Below are 20,116 nucleotides of genomic sequence, written 5' to 3' on the forward strand. Positions count from 1 at the left end.
ATAAAATAAATTATGTGAAATTCTATTTATGTGCAAAACAAACAAGCAAACAAACATAAAGAGTGTGGTGTCACCGCCAGACACCACACTTGCTAGGTGGTAGCTTAAATCGGCCGCGGTCCATTTAGTACATGTCGGACCCGCGTGTCGCCACTGTGTGATCGCCACCACAAGGCAGGTCTCCATATACGATATAGCACTCGCCCCAGTTGTACGACGACATTGCTAGCGACAATACGGACGAAGCCTTCCTCTCATTTGCCGAGAGACAGTTAGAATAGCCTTCTGCTAAGTCCATGGCTACGACCTAGCAAGGCGCCATTAGCCTTACATAGTTTGAGAATTATAGTATAAATGTCTCAAGAAGAACGCTGTAGTCATCAACTAATAAAGTTAAGTATAAAGCAGCTACGTACTTTTCTTGCTACCATTCAATAGTTATCCTGTTCCAGAATTCATGCCCGTCGGCGTGTGTGTACGCGTGCCTTTCTTTCGGCTACTGCAGTGTGGCGTAACAGTCTTGTTACGTCACAACAAAGAGAAGTCGTCGACTTCCAGTTCCTGTCTTACACATTAATTTATGTTTCTTTCCCTACGAGTACTACGGTAATCCTACCATTTAGTACGTCATTTATGGAACGTATCGAAACTACCGAACCGTAGTTTTGGTAGTCACGCTAGATCTACCCATTAGACAGCGTATACCACCAGTGGCTCACGCTCCACTCTGTGAATTATGCTACCAGCAATACAACAACGTGTGACATATTGCCTGTCAGTCAGGCGCAATGACAACCTCTGAATATAATTTCGTATGACACTTAGAGAGAGCTTACTGACGAAATATCACAAAATTTGTTATTAATTTAGCGTAAAGTTATTTGACATGATCTCTGATTGTTTTAAAAACAAATGGTCAATGCACTGAAATAATAGCCTAGGGCGCAAATACGACCGCCCTCCACACCGATTAACAGGAAAAGCAGATGATGGAAAGCATGAATAAGCGCGACGCCCCACAGCAAGAAACACAGTTCTCAGCGCCGGCATGAACGTGTTAGTATGTACCAGTACTGCAAATATGTAGCTGCAAACAAACATAAATTTAAATACGAAACTTCAACTGTTTTGAGGCAACAATTATAACTTTCCCTCGCAGTAGGACTAATGGACTGTGTAGGGCAACGAACTAGATTCGTAACAAGACATAGGAGTGAAGAAAAGACAACACTAATAAACCACTGATTGTGCTTCATGACCAAAAGAGGCGAAACGTGTCGTACACACACACACACACACACACACACACACACACACAGACCTTTTTGTTTAGTCGCAGCTACTAAGGAGAAAGTCACAGTCGTATTTACAAAACTGTGTTAATGCAGTAATTATTAGTGGTCCATCTGTTACTATATTCCATAGGCAGGCATTGTAGTACTGCTACCTCACCATCACGCACTCCATAAGCTGCCCTACAACAGGCCAAGTTGCTCCAGCCCACCCGGAGATCACTTGAAATGTGGACTCGTCTCTTATCAATCGATGTCGGACTTGCCCTGTCCCGACGTCAGAAGGGGCTTCCGTCACTATTAGCGCCGGCGCCTTGCTGCACGTCGACTCCGGTCTGGACTTGAACCCCAGACTCAGCAGCAGGCAGCTGGCTCCTCAGTTCACACCGGCTACTAGGCGCAGTCACAGGCGTGCTAGCGCCAGCTACCCTGATGCTTTCAGGCACCGAACTAGGTCCACTCTGGTGGGGCCGTTTCGGACACGTCAGTGCCTCCAGTGTCCGCAGAGAGCCTGGATTCCACTCCGGCCACGTCGAACCTAAATTGGCGCCTCCCTCTGTATCTGCCGACAGAACTCACTAACTCACTGCTGGCCACCCCTCCATAGCGGGACTGTGCTGACGTGCTGACACCACTCACAGCATAAGGCGCTGCAGTCATGGACTGTGCCGCTGATCCCGGCGGAGATTCGAGTCCTCCCTCGGGCATGGGTGTGTGTGTTTGTCCTTGTGGTGTCACCGCCAGACACCACACTTGCTAGGTGGTAGCCTTTAAATCGGCCGCGGTCCATTAGTATACGTCGGACCCGCGTGTCGCCACTGTCAGTGATAGCAGACCGAGCGCCACCACACGGCAGGTCTAGAGAGACGTACTAGCACTCGCCCCAGTTGTACAGCCGACTTAGCCATGGTTGGATCACTGACAAATTACGCTCTCATTTACCGAGACGATATTTAGCATAGCCTTCAGTTACCTCATTTGCTACGACCTAGCAAGGCGCCGTATTCAATTGATATTTATTATGTGAAGCATGTATCATCAAGAGCGATGTTCTACAATTGTGGATTAAAGTTAAGTATTATATCAACTACGTACTTTATTTGCTAGACTCAAATCCTTTAACTGTTCCAGACTTCGCGCCAGTCAGCGTGTAATTAAACGCATGCATTTCGGCCTCCTCTAGCAACACAGTGTTGGCTCTTAAGCCAACACTACAGTCCTTAGGATAATTTAGGTTAAGTAGTTAGTAATTTTAGGGACTGATGACCTTATCAGTTAAGTCCCATAAGATTTCACACACATTTGAACATTTTGAACACCCCAGCACTTCACACTCTACATCCTCGTGTCCAGCTGTCCATACTTGTCATCCTTACTACCCTGCTGTTCTTGGACCCGTACACTGATTATTTACACTCCGACATTCATGAAAATAATTCATTACTTTTTCTCTCATTTTTTTGAGTATCAGCCTTTCATGACTTTGATTCCAAAATACGTTTTATCTTAGTAGTGTCGGCCTGTCTTGTTGCTGCATATAAAGCTAGAGCCTGGTGTGACAGCCCCAGTTCACAGTTTTTTACACGCCAAATGTCAGAGTCCGGCTGACATGAATTTCAATTTCAGCACGTTTCTCAGATTTTGCGACAGATTTTAACGCTAACATTAACAAGCGTTATAGGACTGTATTCGTATCTTCCATAGCTTTAGGATGCCATTAGATACCCATATCGTTCTAAACAAAAGAAAATACTTTCTTCAATATCTCGGTCGATAAAAAAAACGAGAGTGTTCCCTATATAACAAAATTATGTGTCCCACTGTATACCGTCATGCGCTGAAAACCTCTTTTCCATGTCTTCAGCTTTTCACAGTGTAAAAGGAGTGTTACGTCTTATGCGACCCACACTACGTCAGGCTGTAAGAAATGACTAGGGAGAGTGCACTGATTAATGTTACATCAGTGTTTACATCATTTGCACACTAATAATTATAGTTATTGTGAGTAGTATGTTCTTAGTTTGGTTAGTATCTCCAACTACGCGTGTCACAAGGAAGTCATTAAAGTTTATTTTCCCCTGGGCAGCAGCTCAGGTACTGAAGTGTGGACACGTGGACACGAAACGGATAGCCTAGACTGTCAGACATAGCCCATTTCATTGCACAGTTACAACTACGCACAGTGCATCAGATGGTAAATGATGCGATGTGTTTGCGGGAAGACTGTTACATGCAGAGAAAAAACAAATAACGCATTGAAATGGGAACGTACGAAGATAACAATTACCACAATAACTGTACCTATATTCCTAACTATTCTAACACCCTGTTTATACCAGTACACTTTATCCCCGCCTGTCTCGGGTTGAACGTTTAAGGCCCTCATTAATCGTCGAAGTCCTTGTCTTAGAACACAAATGCTACGCGCAGTGTCCCTCGTCATTCTGTCTGCAGTTATATCATGCAAAGTTAGACTTACTTACTTGTTCGCTCATTCCAGTATCTTCTTCACCCAACACTTCTCAAATTTTTCTTCCTACACTACTGACCATTAAAATTGCTACACCACCAAGAGCCGGCCGGGGTGGCCGAACGGTTCTAGGCGCTACAGTCTGAAACCGCAAGACCGCTACGGTCGCAGGTTCGAATCCTGCCTCGAGCATGGATGTGTGTGATGTCCTTGGGTTAGTTACGTTTAAGTAGTTCTAAGTTCTAGGGGACTGATGACCTCAGAAGTTAAGTCCTATAGTGCTCAGAGCCACACCACGAAGATGATGTGCTACAGACGCGAAATTTAACCCACAGGAAGAAGATGCTGTGATATGCAAATGATTAGCTTTTCAGAGCATTCACACAAGGTTGGCGCCGGTGGCGACACCTACAACGTGCTGACATGAGGAAAGTTTCCAACCGATTTCTCATACACAAACAGCAGTTGACCGGCGTTGCCTGGTGAAACGTTGTTGTGATGCCTCGTGTAAGGAGGAGAAATGCGTACCATCACGTTTCCGACTTTGATAAAGGTCGGATTGTAGCCGTGCTGGATCCCAACGGCCTCGTATCACTAGAAGTCGAGATGACAGGCATCTTATCCGCATGGCTGTAACGGATCGTGCAGCCACGTATCGACCCCTGAGTCAGCAGATGGGGACGTTTGCAAGATAACAACCATCTGCACGAACAGTTCGACGACGTTTGTAGCAGCATGGACTATCAGCTCGGAGACCATAGTTGCGGTTACCCTTGACGCTGGATCACAGACAGGAGCGCCTGCGATGGTGTACTCAACGACGAACCTGGGTGCACGGATGGCAAACGTCATTTTTTCGGATGAATCCAGGTCCTGTTTACAGCATCGTGATGGTCGCATCCGTGTTTGTCGACATCGTGGTGAACGCACATTGGAAGCGTGTATTCGTCATCGCCATACTGGCGTATCACCCGGCAAATGGGGTGCCATTGGTTACACGTCTCGGTCACCTCTTGTTCGCATTGACGGCATAGTAGACGTTACATTTCAGATGTGTTACGACCCGTGGCTCTACCCCTCATTACATTCCTGCGAAACCCTACATTTCAGCAGGATAATGCTCGACCGCATGTTGCAGGTCCTGTATGGGCTTTTCTGGATTTAGAAACTGTTCGACTGCTGCCCTGGCCAGCACATTCTCCAGATCTCTCACCAATTGAAAACGTCTGGTCAATGGTGGCCGAGCAACTGGATCGTCACAATACGCCAGTCACTACCCTTGATGAACTGTGCTATCGTGTTGAAGCTGTATGGGCAGCTGTACCTGTACACGCCATCCAAGGTCTGTCTGACTCAATGCCCAGGCGTATCAAGGCCGTTATTACGGCCAGAGGTGTTTGTTCTGGGTACTGATTTAACAGGATCTAAGCACCCAAATTGCATGAAAATGTAATCACATGTAAGATCTAGTATAATATATTTGTCCAATGAATACCCGTTTATCATCTGCATTTTTTCTTGGAGTAGCAATTTTAATGGCCAGTACTGTATTTTAGTATACGCTATCCCGTGGATACACAGATTGTGTCATTCTGCTCTCCTCAGCCTCACTCCCATTTGTCAAAGTATATGACTGATGCTCTTTAGTGCAGAAAGATGTTAGCTCTATGTAATGTAAAATTAACGTTGGAATCACTGACACTTGCTTACCTCATTGTACATGTCGTTCAAACAGTTAAACTGAGCAAAGTTTTCTTCTTGAGTTTCTATGAAGCGCACAGTTAGTGCATCGACGTCATGCTGATCAGTAAACTCCTTAATGTCATCTAGAATCTTTTGATACTTCTCCCGAAGCTTCTTCATTTCTTCCTTTTGAAGTTCTGAAGTATCAATTAGAACAATATTTTAGCATAAAGAATAAATTATTTTGCATAAACACAAACTTAAGATTTGACATGTTAAATGCAAATATACACTACATGATAAAAGAAGTGAAACACCCAAAAGACATGGTCGGATGTTAATGAAATATCCTAGATGTACACACCATTGGTTGGTATAGCAAAGGTTAGAGTAGCAATTCTCCCTGACAGGTGGAATGACCACCAGTGTGTATTAGTGTTTTTGGTGTTTACTGTTGTTACCGTGCCCGATGGGTATATAAGGGGCACGAACAGCACCAGATTTTGTGTAAACATTGTCAAGGACACAGAGATACCCTGTACTCCAGTGAGACAGTGTTATCAGCACCTGACAGAATGTGAAAGGGGTTTCATTATGGGTCTCCATTTGATCATCCAATGCGTAGGCTGCCCTTGCACCACAACACAACGTCTACGTTTGTCATGGGGCCATGATCGGGGAGCATGGACTGCTGATGAAGGGCGCCGCATTATGTTGAGCGATGAATCGCGGTTCTATACTACCATGTATGACCACAGTCGTCTAACATGGCGACGATCTGGACAGAGGTCCCATTCATCCAAAGTTTTAGAGAGGCACAGCGATGTTATTTTGGAGTCATGGTGTGGGGAACCAACGGGTATTACTTCAGTTCACGGTTGGTAGTAAATGAGGGAGCCTTGATGGCACAGTGGTTCGTCATGGGCATCCTGCGTCCTCATGTGTCACCTGTCATGCGACACTATCGTGGTGCCGTCTTTCAACAAGACAATGCTAGTACATACATGGCACGTATCTCTATGAACTGTCTCTGTGATGTTGAGATATTCCCACGGCCAGTAAGATCCCCAGATCTATCTCTTACATAACATGTGTGGGATCAGTTACAACAGTTATTGCCCAGCTTGCCTCAGGAAAGGATGACACCCTTCCCAACCGAATCAGGCATGTATCCCGGCCAGAAGGCGCGCAGCGTCATGTTGCTAAGTCGGTTCACACTATGTAGTTCTTTGTAAATGTCAGTCTCTTCTGTAACCTCTGAAATAGCATTTCATACCCTCCCAGTCCCACAAGTTTCATTTCGTTTCGTTCTCTCCTTCCAAGTGCTTGCCTTATTTTATCAGGTAGCGTATTTTAAAAACTTTCAGAAACTGTGAGATGGATAAATGTGGGGTTAGCAGTGGCACTGCTGGGAGTTGACTTTGCACATGTTGCTCTGCTACCAGTCGGGAGCCGGCCGCTGTGGCCGAGTGGTTCTAGGCGTTGCAGTCTTGAACCGCGCGACCGCTACGGTCGCAGGTTCGAATCCTGCCTCGAGCATGGATGTGTGTGATGTCCTTAGGTTAGTTAGGTTTACGTAGTTCTAAGTTCTAGGGGACTGACGACCTAAGAAGTTAATTCCCATAGTGCTCTGAGCCATTTGAACCATTTTCTGAACCAGTCGGGATTATCGATAAACGAGGTTTCACTAGACATGGCCTGCGCCTAAAACAGGACTGGATGGAAAGACTGTACAGCTGCTCCAACACGTTATCCATAAGCTCTAGCTATCATGTCAAAAATTCATAACTTGGAAACTATTACAGACAGAGCCTAGTGGTTTCTTGTAAAGCATCTCTTAAACTTTTTTTCTGTTATGCCATAATTTCAATGTAGGCCCGAAATCAAGGCGATATTAGAGTTCTGCCAATGTACAAGTCACCACTGCAGTGTCAACAGATCAGACTGCTTCATTGCTTGCATGGCGGGCAGCAATATCAATGACTCGTGTCGTGCACATGCGGTCCTTGACACTACTCCACAAAGAAGTCTAGTTGCGTGACATCAGGAGACTGCTGGGGCTATGTGATGGGACCATCACGATCCATGCACCTCTCAGGAAAAGTGTCATTCAGGGCACATTCAGAGCATTCTGCTCGTTAAAACTTCAATTGGGGGGGGGGGGGGGGGCAAAATTATGCGAAACATGATGGACAGCTTCTGCTCTTTGATCTGTGGTGGAGGAGCATGTCCAGATAAACCTCCACTGAAAGGCACGTCTTTGACACCGGCTGTCTTTTTAAAGGTTTTCAACCACCTCATTGTGCTTGCCTTTGGCTATACATAGCTTCATCGGATTTTCACTGTGATTTCCATTTCAGGATCGATAGGACCTTACTTTCCAAATACCTCTAGTATGACAGTAACAGAATTCTTGCACAGTATCTAAAATACTGATATAGCGTACCAAATACAAATGCCAAAAAAAAAGGAAAAGGAATCCAGCAATTAGTCACGAATCGTGCCCTTTACTATACGACTTTAAGGTGTACGTGACCAGATTCTAACTGAAACTGTTGTTTACAGTGCTGTACTATATGTTGTCAAAAACCTGACGACATTATATGACTCGATTTAAACGCACTGAAAGTAATTATTCAATAATTGAAATCTACATGTGCAGTAAAAATAGAGATTGAGCTGGCAACTGATTGCTGAATTCCTCTTCTTTCTTTCAAATATACTACATTCGCTGTACACACCTACTCATATGGAGTCAAACTTGGTTAATTATAAATCCTTTATTTAAAAATGAACTGGTGTCAATTCATTTACACGGTCACACTACAATCCTTCAGAGCAGAGCTGTTCAATATTGTTTCCAAGTCAAAATGAAGCCAAAGGCGTTCCTTCCACGATCACCGGACTTCCCCAATGGAGAATATGTGGACAGAGAATTCGAGACCATTGTCACGTGAATCTGGAAATGCAAGTGACCTTTGGACGAATATAGAAAGCGCTCGGTAGAAGATGAACCATCAGTCTACAACATCGAAGAACTTTGCAGAATCAATGCTACGTCGCCTTTGAGAAATCATGCACACTTTTGGTGGATGGATTGGTTATTAGCAGTATATCCTTCCGCAAAATCCTTGTAGTTATCTTCTCACAATCAGTCCAGCATTCCATTGTCGTAGCTCTCCAGCAGAAAAGCTTAACATCTTTCAGTCTCCTTCCCACAGCTCTTGCCCCACCAGGACACTGGCAAACCTCTCAGCGCACAGGGATTGTGAAATACAAAACCACGTGTGTTTTCCGACAGATATCGGTCTTCTCTTTCACTGGACGCAATGAAGCACGGAAGGAAGACTAGAGTTTAATATCCTGTCGACAACGTGGTCCTTAGAGACGGAGCACAAGCTCGGATTACGAAAGGATGGGGAACGAAATCCCTTTTCAGAGAAACCATCCCAGCATTTGGTTGGGGCGATTTAAGGAAATCACGGAAGAACTAACCTGGGTGACTCGACGGGAATTTGAACCATCGTCCCTGAATGCTAGTCCATTGTGCTAGCCACTCCGCCACCTCGCTCGATAGACACTGTGTCTGTGTGTGTGTGTGTGTGTGTGTGTGTGTGTGTGTGTGTGTGTGTGTGTCTGATTGTGTGTACGTGTATGTTCGCGCGCGCGGTATATATAAATGAATACCAACAGGGTTAAAACAAATGAAACAATAGAAAAAGCATAAATATCCCCGTGAATTATTTTAACCTGGCAGAAAGTAACAAAATCTGTTTTTGCTCAACTCGTGCCACGCATATTCCTCTAATTAAATATTTGACGCATTATATATTTAAAATTGGCAGTGCGCACTTGAGGTCGTGACTCGGGACACGTGAAGTGATGAAGGGTGCGCAGTGCCATAGCCACGTGTTAAAGTTGGCTGACCGAGCATTATGGTAGAGGCTAAGACATAAATACAAAGCCATCATTTTTACTCAGGCTGCAGTGTGCAGGCATCATTATCAGCACGTTCTTCAAGATGACGGTGTAAGGCTTGCCCCATATCTGATGGAATAAATAAAACTAGTATCACGTCATTAGTTGTATGAATATTAATCGGAAATAGACTGTTCACTCCACTTCGATCCCAAAAAAAAGAACTTCCTCACCAAGTAATATGAGCAGATACCACAATCTATGCAACGCACAACAAAGAGCTAAGGAGCTTCTCTGCACTCAAAAGTAGTACACGAGTAAATTAGTTTTCCGAGAAGCATATAATCTATTTATTCTACTTATTCCATAGCACACATTTTACTATGAAGTGGAAAAATTAACATTTAATGATTCTGCGGTATTATGTGGCACCAGATTCTTATTCTAATCGCCATCCGAAACATTGTGAAAAAGCAGGGAGCTCTCCATGCTTCCGTCCAGAAGTCTCTTCACATTGCTGCATCCCTAACACTCAGATTCTTATTTAACGAGTCACTGACATTGAGTTTCTCAGCCGAAAGAGGCCTATATTATTTTAATAATAATGGTATGGAGAGCATGCCCTCCTAGAACCGCGGATATCTTTGCGCATGTCTGCATTCAGCACTGACTGTCTTCTGTCACAACGCTTGATAAAGTTCACAAGACAGGGCACACAACAATCAGAGGAGTTGAGAAATCATTCGATAAGTAGTCAGGATACAGCATGAAAGTAAAATCAGCTTCCATTTTCGAGTTATATTGAACCAAAAACTAAGTACAACATCAAGTGGTGGATTGTTCTAGCGACTACACTTCGATCATTCCTATACGAATACATATTCTAATAAGCCTAAAGGAGCCATTAGTGTGAAACTGTGAGCAACTAAATAGTAATAAGGTTAAACTGCAAGAACTCGAGGATATGTGTAGAGACTCAGTCCTTCACACAGTTGTGTGTAGTTCTTATTGTTATTTTGGTTTCACTCCGTCTAAAGACCACCTAAATTTCAAAACCTCTTGAACATAGATGCTCTTCGGTTGTTTTGACAAAGCATCAGCAACTGTTGTATTGTAATCATTACGAGTAGATGATACTTGTCGTTCTTTCAGTATTTATAGACTGAATGACAGTTTTGATTAACGATGATTTATTCTGCAGTTTACTGTCAGCCTTCTGCGTTCCTCGTTCCACATTCTGATGACATCTGTTTTTCCTTTCATGTTAACTCTTTGATGCACAGATTTTATGTTTAATTAATTTTTTAATAAAACATGCATTTTCTATGTCTGGTGGGGTTGCTAATAAAGGAAAACATGAATTAAAATTTTTTATTGTATTGATTTTGGTTTTAGATGGTGGTATATATAATATACCACCATGCCACTTAGGGCCGTACCTAAAGTTTTTGAGATATCTTGGTTTGTGCTTGTAACTCACCTTTAAATTCTACTCTAAGCAGTAATAATTAGTATAATTAATGTAAAATAATTTTATTTCTGGCAATTGGTCATTTACAATACAAAATCAAATTACAAACCTTACAAATAAAATATGTTTCTTATTCCTTTTTGTGAAAATCTTGAAAGCACCTTTTTGTTTTGCTAAGGCACAAAGGCACTTTGCATTCAGCGCACATCCAGAAAGTGCGCACTTGCTTCTTTTTTGTACTGCATTTCGCACAACGTCTGGCGGTAGTACGCTCTGGCTGGTGGGATGAATTGTCGAGACGCTGGCGTGAGGAAACATATGGCTTGTTTTTCTTTACGTGGACTTGACTCTCATGAAGTCTAGATGGCCTCAATGGTGTTTTCTGGGTTACTAAGCTTTGCAGGATACTCATCCTGAAGACTTTGGCAGTCATTTTTTCTCTATCGCCTAGTTCCTTCCAAATTATATAGCTGTTGACGATACTGACATCAAGCAGGTGAAAGAATATTCGGTGCCACCACTTTTTACTTCTCCGGCTTATTTCATATGATTTTTTCAGTTGGTCGAACTTGTCGACATTGTTCATGTGTGCATTGTAATCCATCACTGCTTGAGGACAAGGTAGCTCTATGCGTGAACCATCTCTTTCACGGCGAGTCACTGTAGTAACTTCAGGACTGTGAAAATTTGAAAGGAGATGAACAGCTCTCTTATCTTTCCACTTCAAGTAGAGGATGCCACAGTTGCTGACCCTCCAGTCAAATTCACCTCTGCTTAATTCTTTGTCTGTTTTTAATTTGGGTAAATGTTTCCTTGTTGGTTGAACTGTCCCACAGGCATATATGTTTCTCTGCTGTAAACCAGCCAACAAGTTATAGCTATTGAAATAGTTGTCGAAATAAAGATAATGGCCTTTATTTACGAGTTCAGAGGACAAACTCAGCACTACATGCTCCCCAAGGCCTGTTTGCACTGTGTCACCTACTTTTCCGGTGTAAATATCAAATTTCAAGTTGTAAGAGGTCTTGTCACACAGCATCCACACTTTGTAACCACGCTTTATGGGTTTATCTCTCATGTATTGTTTCATACTGTTGCGGCCTTTGAATTTGATCATTGACTCATCAATTGCTAGGTGTTTGCTGGGTTGGTAACACTTGGAAAAAGATTCAGATAGTATCTTGATCACTGGTCGCAGCTTGTACAGTTTGTCATAACCTGGGTGTCCTTTTTCTGGATGCAATGTGTTATCATTCAGATGAATGTTCCTCAGTAACCATCCAAACCGATTTACTGCCATCAGAGATGCAATATAACGATCATGAAGTTCTGGGGCACTAGACCAGTAGTCTCTGTATGCTGGCATACGCTTTATACCCATCAAAATGTTGATTCCCAGGAAAGTTCGTATTTCATTGTCAGTTGTTGGAGTGAAAGACTTGCCAGATTGCGTCGCATATAAATTTGTTTGGAAAACGATTAGCTGAACTAGCTCTTTTGGAAATATTTTTTCGAATATATCGATAGGTTCTGGATCATCAATGTCCCTAATAAAAGCACTTGGTCCTGATTCACTGTCGAACTGCATTCCTGAGGTAGCATTGAATTGTTGTCCCCAAGTTGGCGCTGTGTCAGCAGCGCGTTTTGGCGGAGTGGACTCACTTTCTTCCTCGCTCTCTGAAACTTCGCCTTCAGACGACACAATAGCCTCCGCAACAATGCTTGCTTCATAATCAGATTCGTCATCTGTGGTGTCAACAGTGGAATCCTCGTCTGATGGAATTTCACACAATAATCGTTCGATTTCTTCATCTCGTAAGCCTCTTCTTGACATTTTCATTTTCAAACAACAGCCTGAATCCAAGTAAAGAATACGTAAGCAAAACAAAATGGAGAAAGAGCTAAAATAAGTCACAACACAATTAAAAACTAAACTTTGTAGCGGAGGATTTCGAATTTTATACTAGGAAACGAAATGCAATAGAATACTGCTACATGCACGGTGGTACAAATAATATACCACCAAAATAAATTGTATATAAATAACGGAAGATTGTGCATATGAATGTATACATGGGTTCATACCGTAGCTGTGACGTCCAAGATATGGAAAAAACACAGGCGCAACAAGAAATTCGTTATAAACCACTATTCACACGCAAAAACCATGCACAACTCAGCACGCAGCTTTCACAGTTGTAATCTATGCAATTCTTGGCGGGAACTGATTCCTTATAGGCAGTGAGTGCCATCTGTCTGATAAGTAGAGAACTAGGTGAGCATATTAGAGTGGTGGTCGTGCAGTTAAACCACTGTGCAAAGAGCCAAGAAAATTTTCAAAAGGTGGTATACTATGTATACCACCGTGCTCCAAAGAGTTAACAGAAGTTGCAATCGAACTTGCAATCGATGCGCTGGATTGCTTTTTCAAAAAATGGTTCAAATGGCTCTGAGCGCTATGCGACTTAACTTCTGAGGTCATCAGTCGCATTGCTTTTTCATCACTGCTTTTGGAGCCCACTTTTTCGGTCATAGGGTATGGTTTCCTTACACAGTATACTTTCTCGATTTGGAACTTTATGTTATTCGTAGAGTGCTCATGTTTCGCGGTGAATGTCGCGTTGTTGTTCATTGATTTGTGCTCTTTTGTTTTTGGGTTAGTGCCTCCATAAACGAAACAGAATGACAGTCTAAAGTCAGCAAGAGTAATTACACACATGAGAACACCACTCTTCAAGTTTCCATTGGAACAAACGGAATTTATCCTATTTTATTAGACTTCTTCAATCCTGCTTCGTTCGTTAACCCAGAGTTCCAGCTAATCGCCATCCGAAACATTGTGAAAAACCATGGAGCTCACCATGCTTCCGTCCAGCAGTCTCTTCACATTCATGCATCCCTAACACTTAGATTCTTATTTAACGAGTCGCTGACATTGAGTATCTCAGCAGAAAGAGGCCACTCTCTTTGCCGAGTCCGTGTACGACCACCAAACTTCAACACTGCATTGAAAGCAGACAAATAGCTACGTGGCTCCCACGCCCGCTCTTGGAAACGCACTTGCGAACTTTCCAAACTTTCTTCGCAGGGAGACAACTTTACTAATCCTTAGGGACCACTCACTCCCGACTTAAACACACTCAGTATAACTTTTCAAGCCACCAGCTCCGCCCCACGGTGCCCATGACTCGCGTCTTATCCTCGCGAAGGCTCCCACCTGACTTTCTTTATGTCCTTTAGCAAATCAACCTTCATTACATTGCGTACTTCCTGCTCCTGTTTATGACCCTCCTCTCCAAAGCCCTACATCCTGCTAAAACGAAGACTAAGAAATCTGTAATTGGATTTCAGTCGCCCTCATTCAGAGAAAATTTGATAATTTCCTCAAAATGGTGGCAATCGGTGGAAAGCATATAAAGTCCCCAAAGGCTACTTATCCAGCCTTGGGAGCATGGAGGTACAGGGACAACCATTTTCAATGGAAGTGAGGCAGAATGAGAAACCTCCGTCCGCAGCTTCTTACGCTGCAACAAGTACTAGTCCTCGGCCCTGTTTTTAAGGTATGAGGTTCACTGAAGTGCAGTGTCATCAAGGCCATAGAACTCCGGTGCGCCGGAACCACCCTAATCATTCTCTCAGTAGCTAGTTTCCATCCATATCGCCAATGCAATGTTGGCACCACGCAATGAAACCGCAGAAGAGTACAGTTGCTGCATGCAGCCCCGATGTATGAAAACCGCTGGCGTAGCCACGCCTCCCAGACGTTCGTCATGCCACCGCAGTCGATGACCTAACTTAAGGTCGAGGAGAGGAACACTCGGCTCAGTTCGCGGCAAATGATGAAGACGACAGAATCGGCTTAGATAGTTCAGCAGTGTATTAAATGTTTTAGCAAGAATTTTATGTGAACATTATGTCAATGATTCTCCAACTGAAGTGATACTTTAACACTGAGAGACAGTTGTAAATACACGGAACATTCCTGTGGAGATAGATTGTAGAAAGCTAAATACACTCCTGGTCATTAAAATTGTTACACCTCGAAGATGACGTGCTACAGACGCGAAATTTAACCGACAGGAAGAAGATGCTGTGATATGCAAATTATTAGCTTTTCAGAGCATTCACACAAGGTTGGCAACGGTGGCGACACCTACAACGTGCTGACATGAGGAAAGTTTCCAACCGATTTCTCATACACAAACAGAATATGGAATCGGTTCAGGAGGATAATACGGAACGCCGTGCTGGATCTCAACGACCTCGTATCACTAGCAGTCGAGATGACAGGCATCTTATCCGCATGGCTGTAACGGATCGTGCAGCCACGTCTCGATCCCTGAGTCAACAGATGGGGACGTTTGCAAGACAACAACCATCTGCACCAACAGTTCGATGACGTTTGCAGCAGCATGGACTATCAGCTCGGAGACCATGGCTGCGGTTACCCTCGACGCTGCATCACAGACAGGAGCGCCCACGACGGTGTACTCAACGACGAATCTGGGTGCACGAATGGCAAAAAGTCATTTTTTGGATGAATCCAGGTTCTGCTTACAGCATCATGATGGTCGCATCCGTTTTTGGCGACATCGCGGTGAACGCACATTGGAAACGTGTATTCGTCATCGGCATACTGGCGTATCACCCGGCGTGATGGTATGGGGTGCCATTGGTTACACGTCTCGATCAACTCTTGTTCGCACTGAGGGCACTTTGAACAGTGGACGTTGCATTTCAAATGTGTTACGACCCGTGGCTCTACCCTTCATTCGATCCCTGCGAAACCCTACATTTCGGCAGGATAATGCACGACCGCATGTTGCTGGTACTGTACGGGCCTTTCTGGATACAGAAAATGTTTGACTGCTGCCCTGGCCAGCACATTCTCCAGATCTCTCACCAATTGAAAACGTCTGGTCAATGGTGGCCGAGCAACTGGCTCGTCACAATACGCCAGTCACTACTCTTGATCAACTGTGGTATCGTGTTGAAGCTGCATGGGCAGCTGTACCTGTACACGCCATCCAAGCTCTGTTTGATTCACTGCCCAGGCGTATCAAGGTCGTTATTACGGTCAGAGGTGGTTGTCTTGGGTATTGATTTCTCAGGATCTATGTAGCCAAATTGCGTGAAAATGTAATCACATGTCAGTTCTAGTATAATATATTTGTCCAATGAATACCCGTTTATCATCTGCATTTCTCCTTGGTGTAGCAATTTGAATGGCTAGTAGTGTAAATCTTTATATCTACAATTTGACACAAAAGCCCGTTACTAATTGTAAATTCAATACTGCACGGAGCAACATAAGTAGAAAGGTAAAAACTAACACACATGCTAGAAATAATATGGGGTTTTATTGAAATCAAAAAATGTACTGAAAATTACGAGCAGACGGTGCTTCATATGATACAAAGCAGTAATTAGCCTAACAATCGATTTTTTTAGAAAGTACGATGTTCTTTATAACAAATGCCCAATATGTCAGCCGCCATTCACCAATAATACTTGTGGTCGAGGGACACTCTACAGCATATCAATAGGCATGTGAGAAACTGCAGTCGGATGTTGCCTTTTAGCATCCCTAATGAGATCGGTCGGATGGTCGCAGTAGACTCACGACTTCAGGTAACCACACAACCAATAATCACACGGATTGAGGCCTGGGGACATGGGAGACCAAACATGACGGATGTGGCGGCTCTGCATGCAATCCTCACCAGACGATGTGCGCAAGAGGTTTTTCACCCGTGTAGCAATAATGGGTGGAACGCCAGGCTGCATAAAAGTCGTACCTCCCAGCAGGTGTTTATCAGCCGGGCTAGACATGCAGCGATCTTGAAACATATCGGCATACCGCAGTTTGGAAAGCAGTACCCCGTATTTCCATCCCATCCGTTGGCCGGTTTTTGCACTCGTTCTCGGTTTCAACAAAACCTCCTGTATTTCAGGTAGGTGTGTCAAGTTTTAACTCTCTACCTACATTATTCCGTGAATTAGCACATTTTCAAATATTAACGGACTTTTATGTCAACTTGTATGCTGTAACAAAGTTGACTAATAGTTTCTGTGTTACAGCTCCTTGCAATCTCCTCCCGGAACAAACCGTAGGACCCACCGTTGTGCCGGCGAGTCTATTTTCGTACGGCATGACAGTAATAAATCACCGCCATCAGCCCCATTGTCACGTCCACCGTGATCTCGTCGGTTCGGTACTCTCTCTCTAGCATGGTAGAAACTATTAATGCATTCATGCACACTCTTTCAGGTGCAACATTAGCGTAGGCTTGGTTTAAATTTCCCTTGAATGTCTTCTTATGCAGGGACTATTTATCTCTGGGTCATGTCCTTATTGATGTGCCACGTGTTAGTTGGTATGGAAATTATCTCAATGAAGGCCGCTCTCGGCTTTTGTTCGCAACTCTGTTCTCAGAATATCCCAGTTGTTAGTTCTAGCCCATTTTTAAATTCGAGTTGTATCCCCTATTCACCTCTCCTAATGAATCAGGGACCCACTGCAATTAGGGAGAAGCCGGTGCTTTCTACGTTCGAGGCAGGGTGTGATGTCAGTTTAAATTCCACAGGGGTGTTAGTGATACATGCCCTGCAGGCGAGGGCAAGCTCCTCAGAAACTATCGTCTGTGGGTGGCTGCTAACAACGGGAAGTTATACAATTTGATTACATGTTGACTGATGTTGATACGATCTTAGACTGACAAAAGGAGCGGAGGATTCGACAAAACCGTCTCACGCCCTCGAACCAACGTTGTCTGTTAGGGATGAAAATATATTCTCCAAGTGCCATTTTTACAAACCTTGGGCGAGGTAATGCACACAAACTTGTGGGGACGTTCAATGTCGAGTAGTTGATCACAAAGGGGAAGTGTTTTCCGTTTCTGACAACTGCTTGAGTCCGTTTGGAGTAAATTTGCTGGAGGGCGTTGCATCACCTACAATTATAGAGAAAACTAGCGGATTTGCGCACCTTTCTTCTGTATCCTCTGGGCTACGACGTCCGCGGTGATCCTCTGGTGTCCCTTGGTGGCCATGAAGTCGCGGATGATGGTCTGCCGGCCGCAGTAGCGCTGCAGCTTGTTGATCTCCTTGGTCTGTGCCATCTGGTCCTGGTTTGCGCGGTCCTTCAGCGCCTGCAGATGCTTCGTCGCATCGTCCCTGGCAGTCACAGAACATAGCTCAGTCACAAAGCAACTTCAAAAACAGGTGTCGGTGATGTGAAAAACGTTGTGGCATTATTGCTGAGATTTGTTTTATGAGCATTAGGCCGTGGTCCAAAGCATATATCTCTACCCCTTCGTCTTCCAGTGCTGGAGACGTCGTCAGAGGCTATAACAACCCTGAAAGCAGTTTTGGTCAGGAAGCCTTACTGTTTATATGTATTGACACAACGGGCGGTTCATGGCGTTTTCAGACCGCTGTTTAAGCCTGCGCTCATAGTAGTACCGATATAGGTGCATTCCGCCGACGACCGACCGACGTCGGCCGAAGACGGCCGATATTTTCAGATCACCACGCCACTATGACCGCAGAGACGCTGTAGTCGATCACATCGTCCGAACGTATAGATTTCCGACGTCAATCGCTGAGATTCACATCATCAGTTTATTTTCCTTGGTCAAATCGATCGATGTTCTCACATACGAAATATGGACCGTGAGAAACTGGTAAGTATAATCCAAGAAAGAGTGAGTTTGTGGCATCCTGAGCATTAAAATATCATACTCGGGATATAGTTCGGCATCTATGGACTAAAATTACAGGTTTATTGGGAACCAGAAATACGTAAAATTTTTATCGGAAATTTTAGGTATAGACCGTAATCTCAAAAATTATATGTTCAAGAGAGAAGGATGGCGTATCTTTTGCTGAAGGGTACTGAAATGGATCTTTTTTGAGATATGGTAGATGCACATTATCTATCAACAAAGTATTATTATTACTTACTGGCGGTTTTATATCAGTAAGGTGGTGATTCTGTTACATGAAGTAGTTGTCAGTTGTGGTGTATGTGTCTCCACTTTTCAGAGCCCTAGATGTTCAGGGTATATTATTCTAAACTTTATGTTGGTCTTTCACAAGTATGCCGAATGATAGTCATTGAAGCTTAATTCACTTATATCATCACAACTTCAAATCAGTTCAGCAAAACATAGTGTTTGTAATCTTGTTTTTCAGGGTCATCATTAACAATCTCCAGCATGTAAAGACGAAAACCCAAAGTGAAACGCTTTCAGATAACGAAAGTTAATTTCGAGTAATTGTAGAAGTGTGATTTGAGCTCCATTAAGAAATCCGATACATTAAAGATGCACTTCTGACTCAAGTAAAACTAGAAGTGACACTACCGATATTCGACGTATGGTCATTACATCTTTCGAATAACTAACTCTAGACCTCGTTCTGAAAATTTCAGTTTCGAATTTTTTGTCTTATATGTTGGGTGCTATTTACGATGCGCTAAGAACTAATTTAAAAGCTGATTTAAAAGCTATCTTCACTCTTGAACCCCAAATATTAAATTTATTCCACACCGAATTTGCAGCTATTTTTTGTGCAAGTGAAATAAAAGACACTGTAACACAGTTGATTTTCTTTATTAAAAGCTACACTCAATCTGAAGTTACACTGCCACCAGGAACCTTGTTACTTCCTTTCTCAAATCCCCTGGGTAAATGTTTGAATAGCATTAAAGATTCCAGTTCCAGAATCCGATTATCTGAATATGCTGCCAGTATAGCATTAATTTTCACCATTCGCAGAATAAAGTGAGCTGCTGTGAAACCACAAATCTACCATTTATTAATTAAATAGTATTTGCTTATTAACACAAAATTATCCATGCATCACACAACAGAAACATCATTTTCTTTCACAGCGTAACTTAACCATCATGTGCTCATAATCTCATTGGCAAAAACTTTATACACCTAAGTCGTACATCCTATCAGTGAAGCATAATAAACCATACTCGGAACACCGTGTTTTGGAGAGATCCTTAACACGGTGTGTCTCTGGAACTACGTATTTTCATAATACTCATGTACAAATAGTAAAAAATCAAGTAAATCATGTTAAATTCAAAGGTGGTAGCCTTTTCTGATGGTAATCGTCGGTGGTAGAAGGAAGACAGTGTCATAAAGTTAAAACGTTTGTAACTTTTGTGGCAGGGGGTTTTTTCCTTCATCTCACATATTCATAAAACTTGTCTCAGAACCCCGGTAGCTGATGACAAAGTGTACAGTACTCGCCACATTCCTTTCG

The 20,116-nt window shown here is 43.3% G+C and overlaps 1 protein-coding gene across 1 annotated transcript in view; it reads right to left on the minus strand.

Moving 5' to 3' along the window:
• LOC126419691 (outer dynein arm-docking complex subunit 1-like) overlaps positions 1 to 20,116 on the minus strand; it is a 231,550-nt gene that overhangs the window by 196,716 nt on the left and 14,718 nt on the right. The window contains exons 3-4 of the mRNA XM_050086875.1: positions 17,823 to 18,010; positions 5,473 to 5,642 (exon numbers count right to left, since the gene is read on the minus strand). Of these exons, the coding sequence (XP_049942832.1) occupies positions 5,473 to 5,642; positions 17,823 to 18,010 (358 nt within the window). The remainder of the gene's footprint in view (positions 1 to 5,472; positions 5,643 to 17,822; positions 18,011 to 20,116) is intronic.

Source organism: Schistocerca serialis, chromosome 9 (genome assembly GCF_023864345.2).
Source record: "Schistocerca serialis cubense isolate TAMUIC-IGC-003099 chromosome 9, iqSchSeri2.2, whole genome shotgun sequence".
In the NCBI taxonomy this organism is placed as follows: Eukaryota; Metazoa; Arthropoda; class Insecta; order Orthoptera; family Acrididae; genus Schistocerca; species Schistocerca serialis.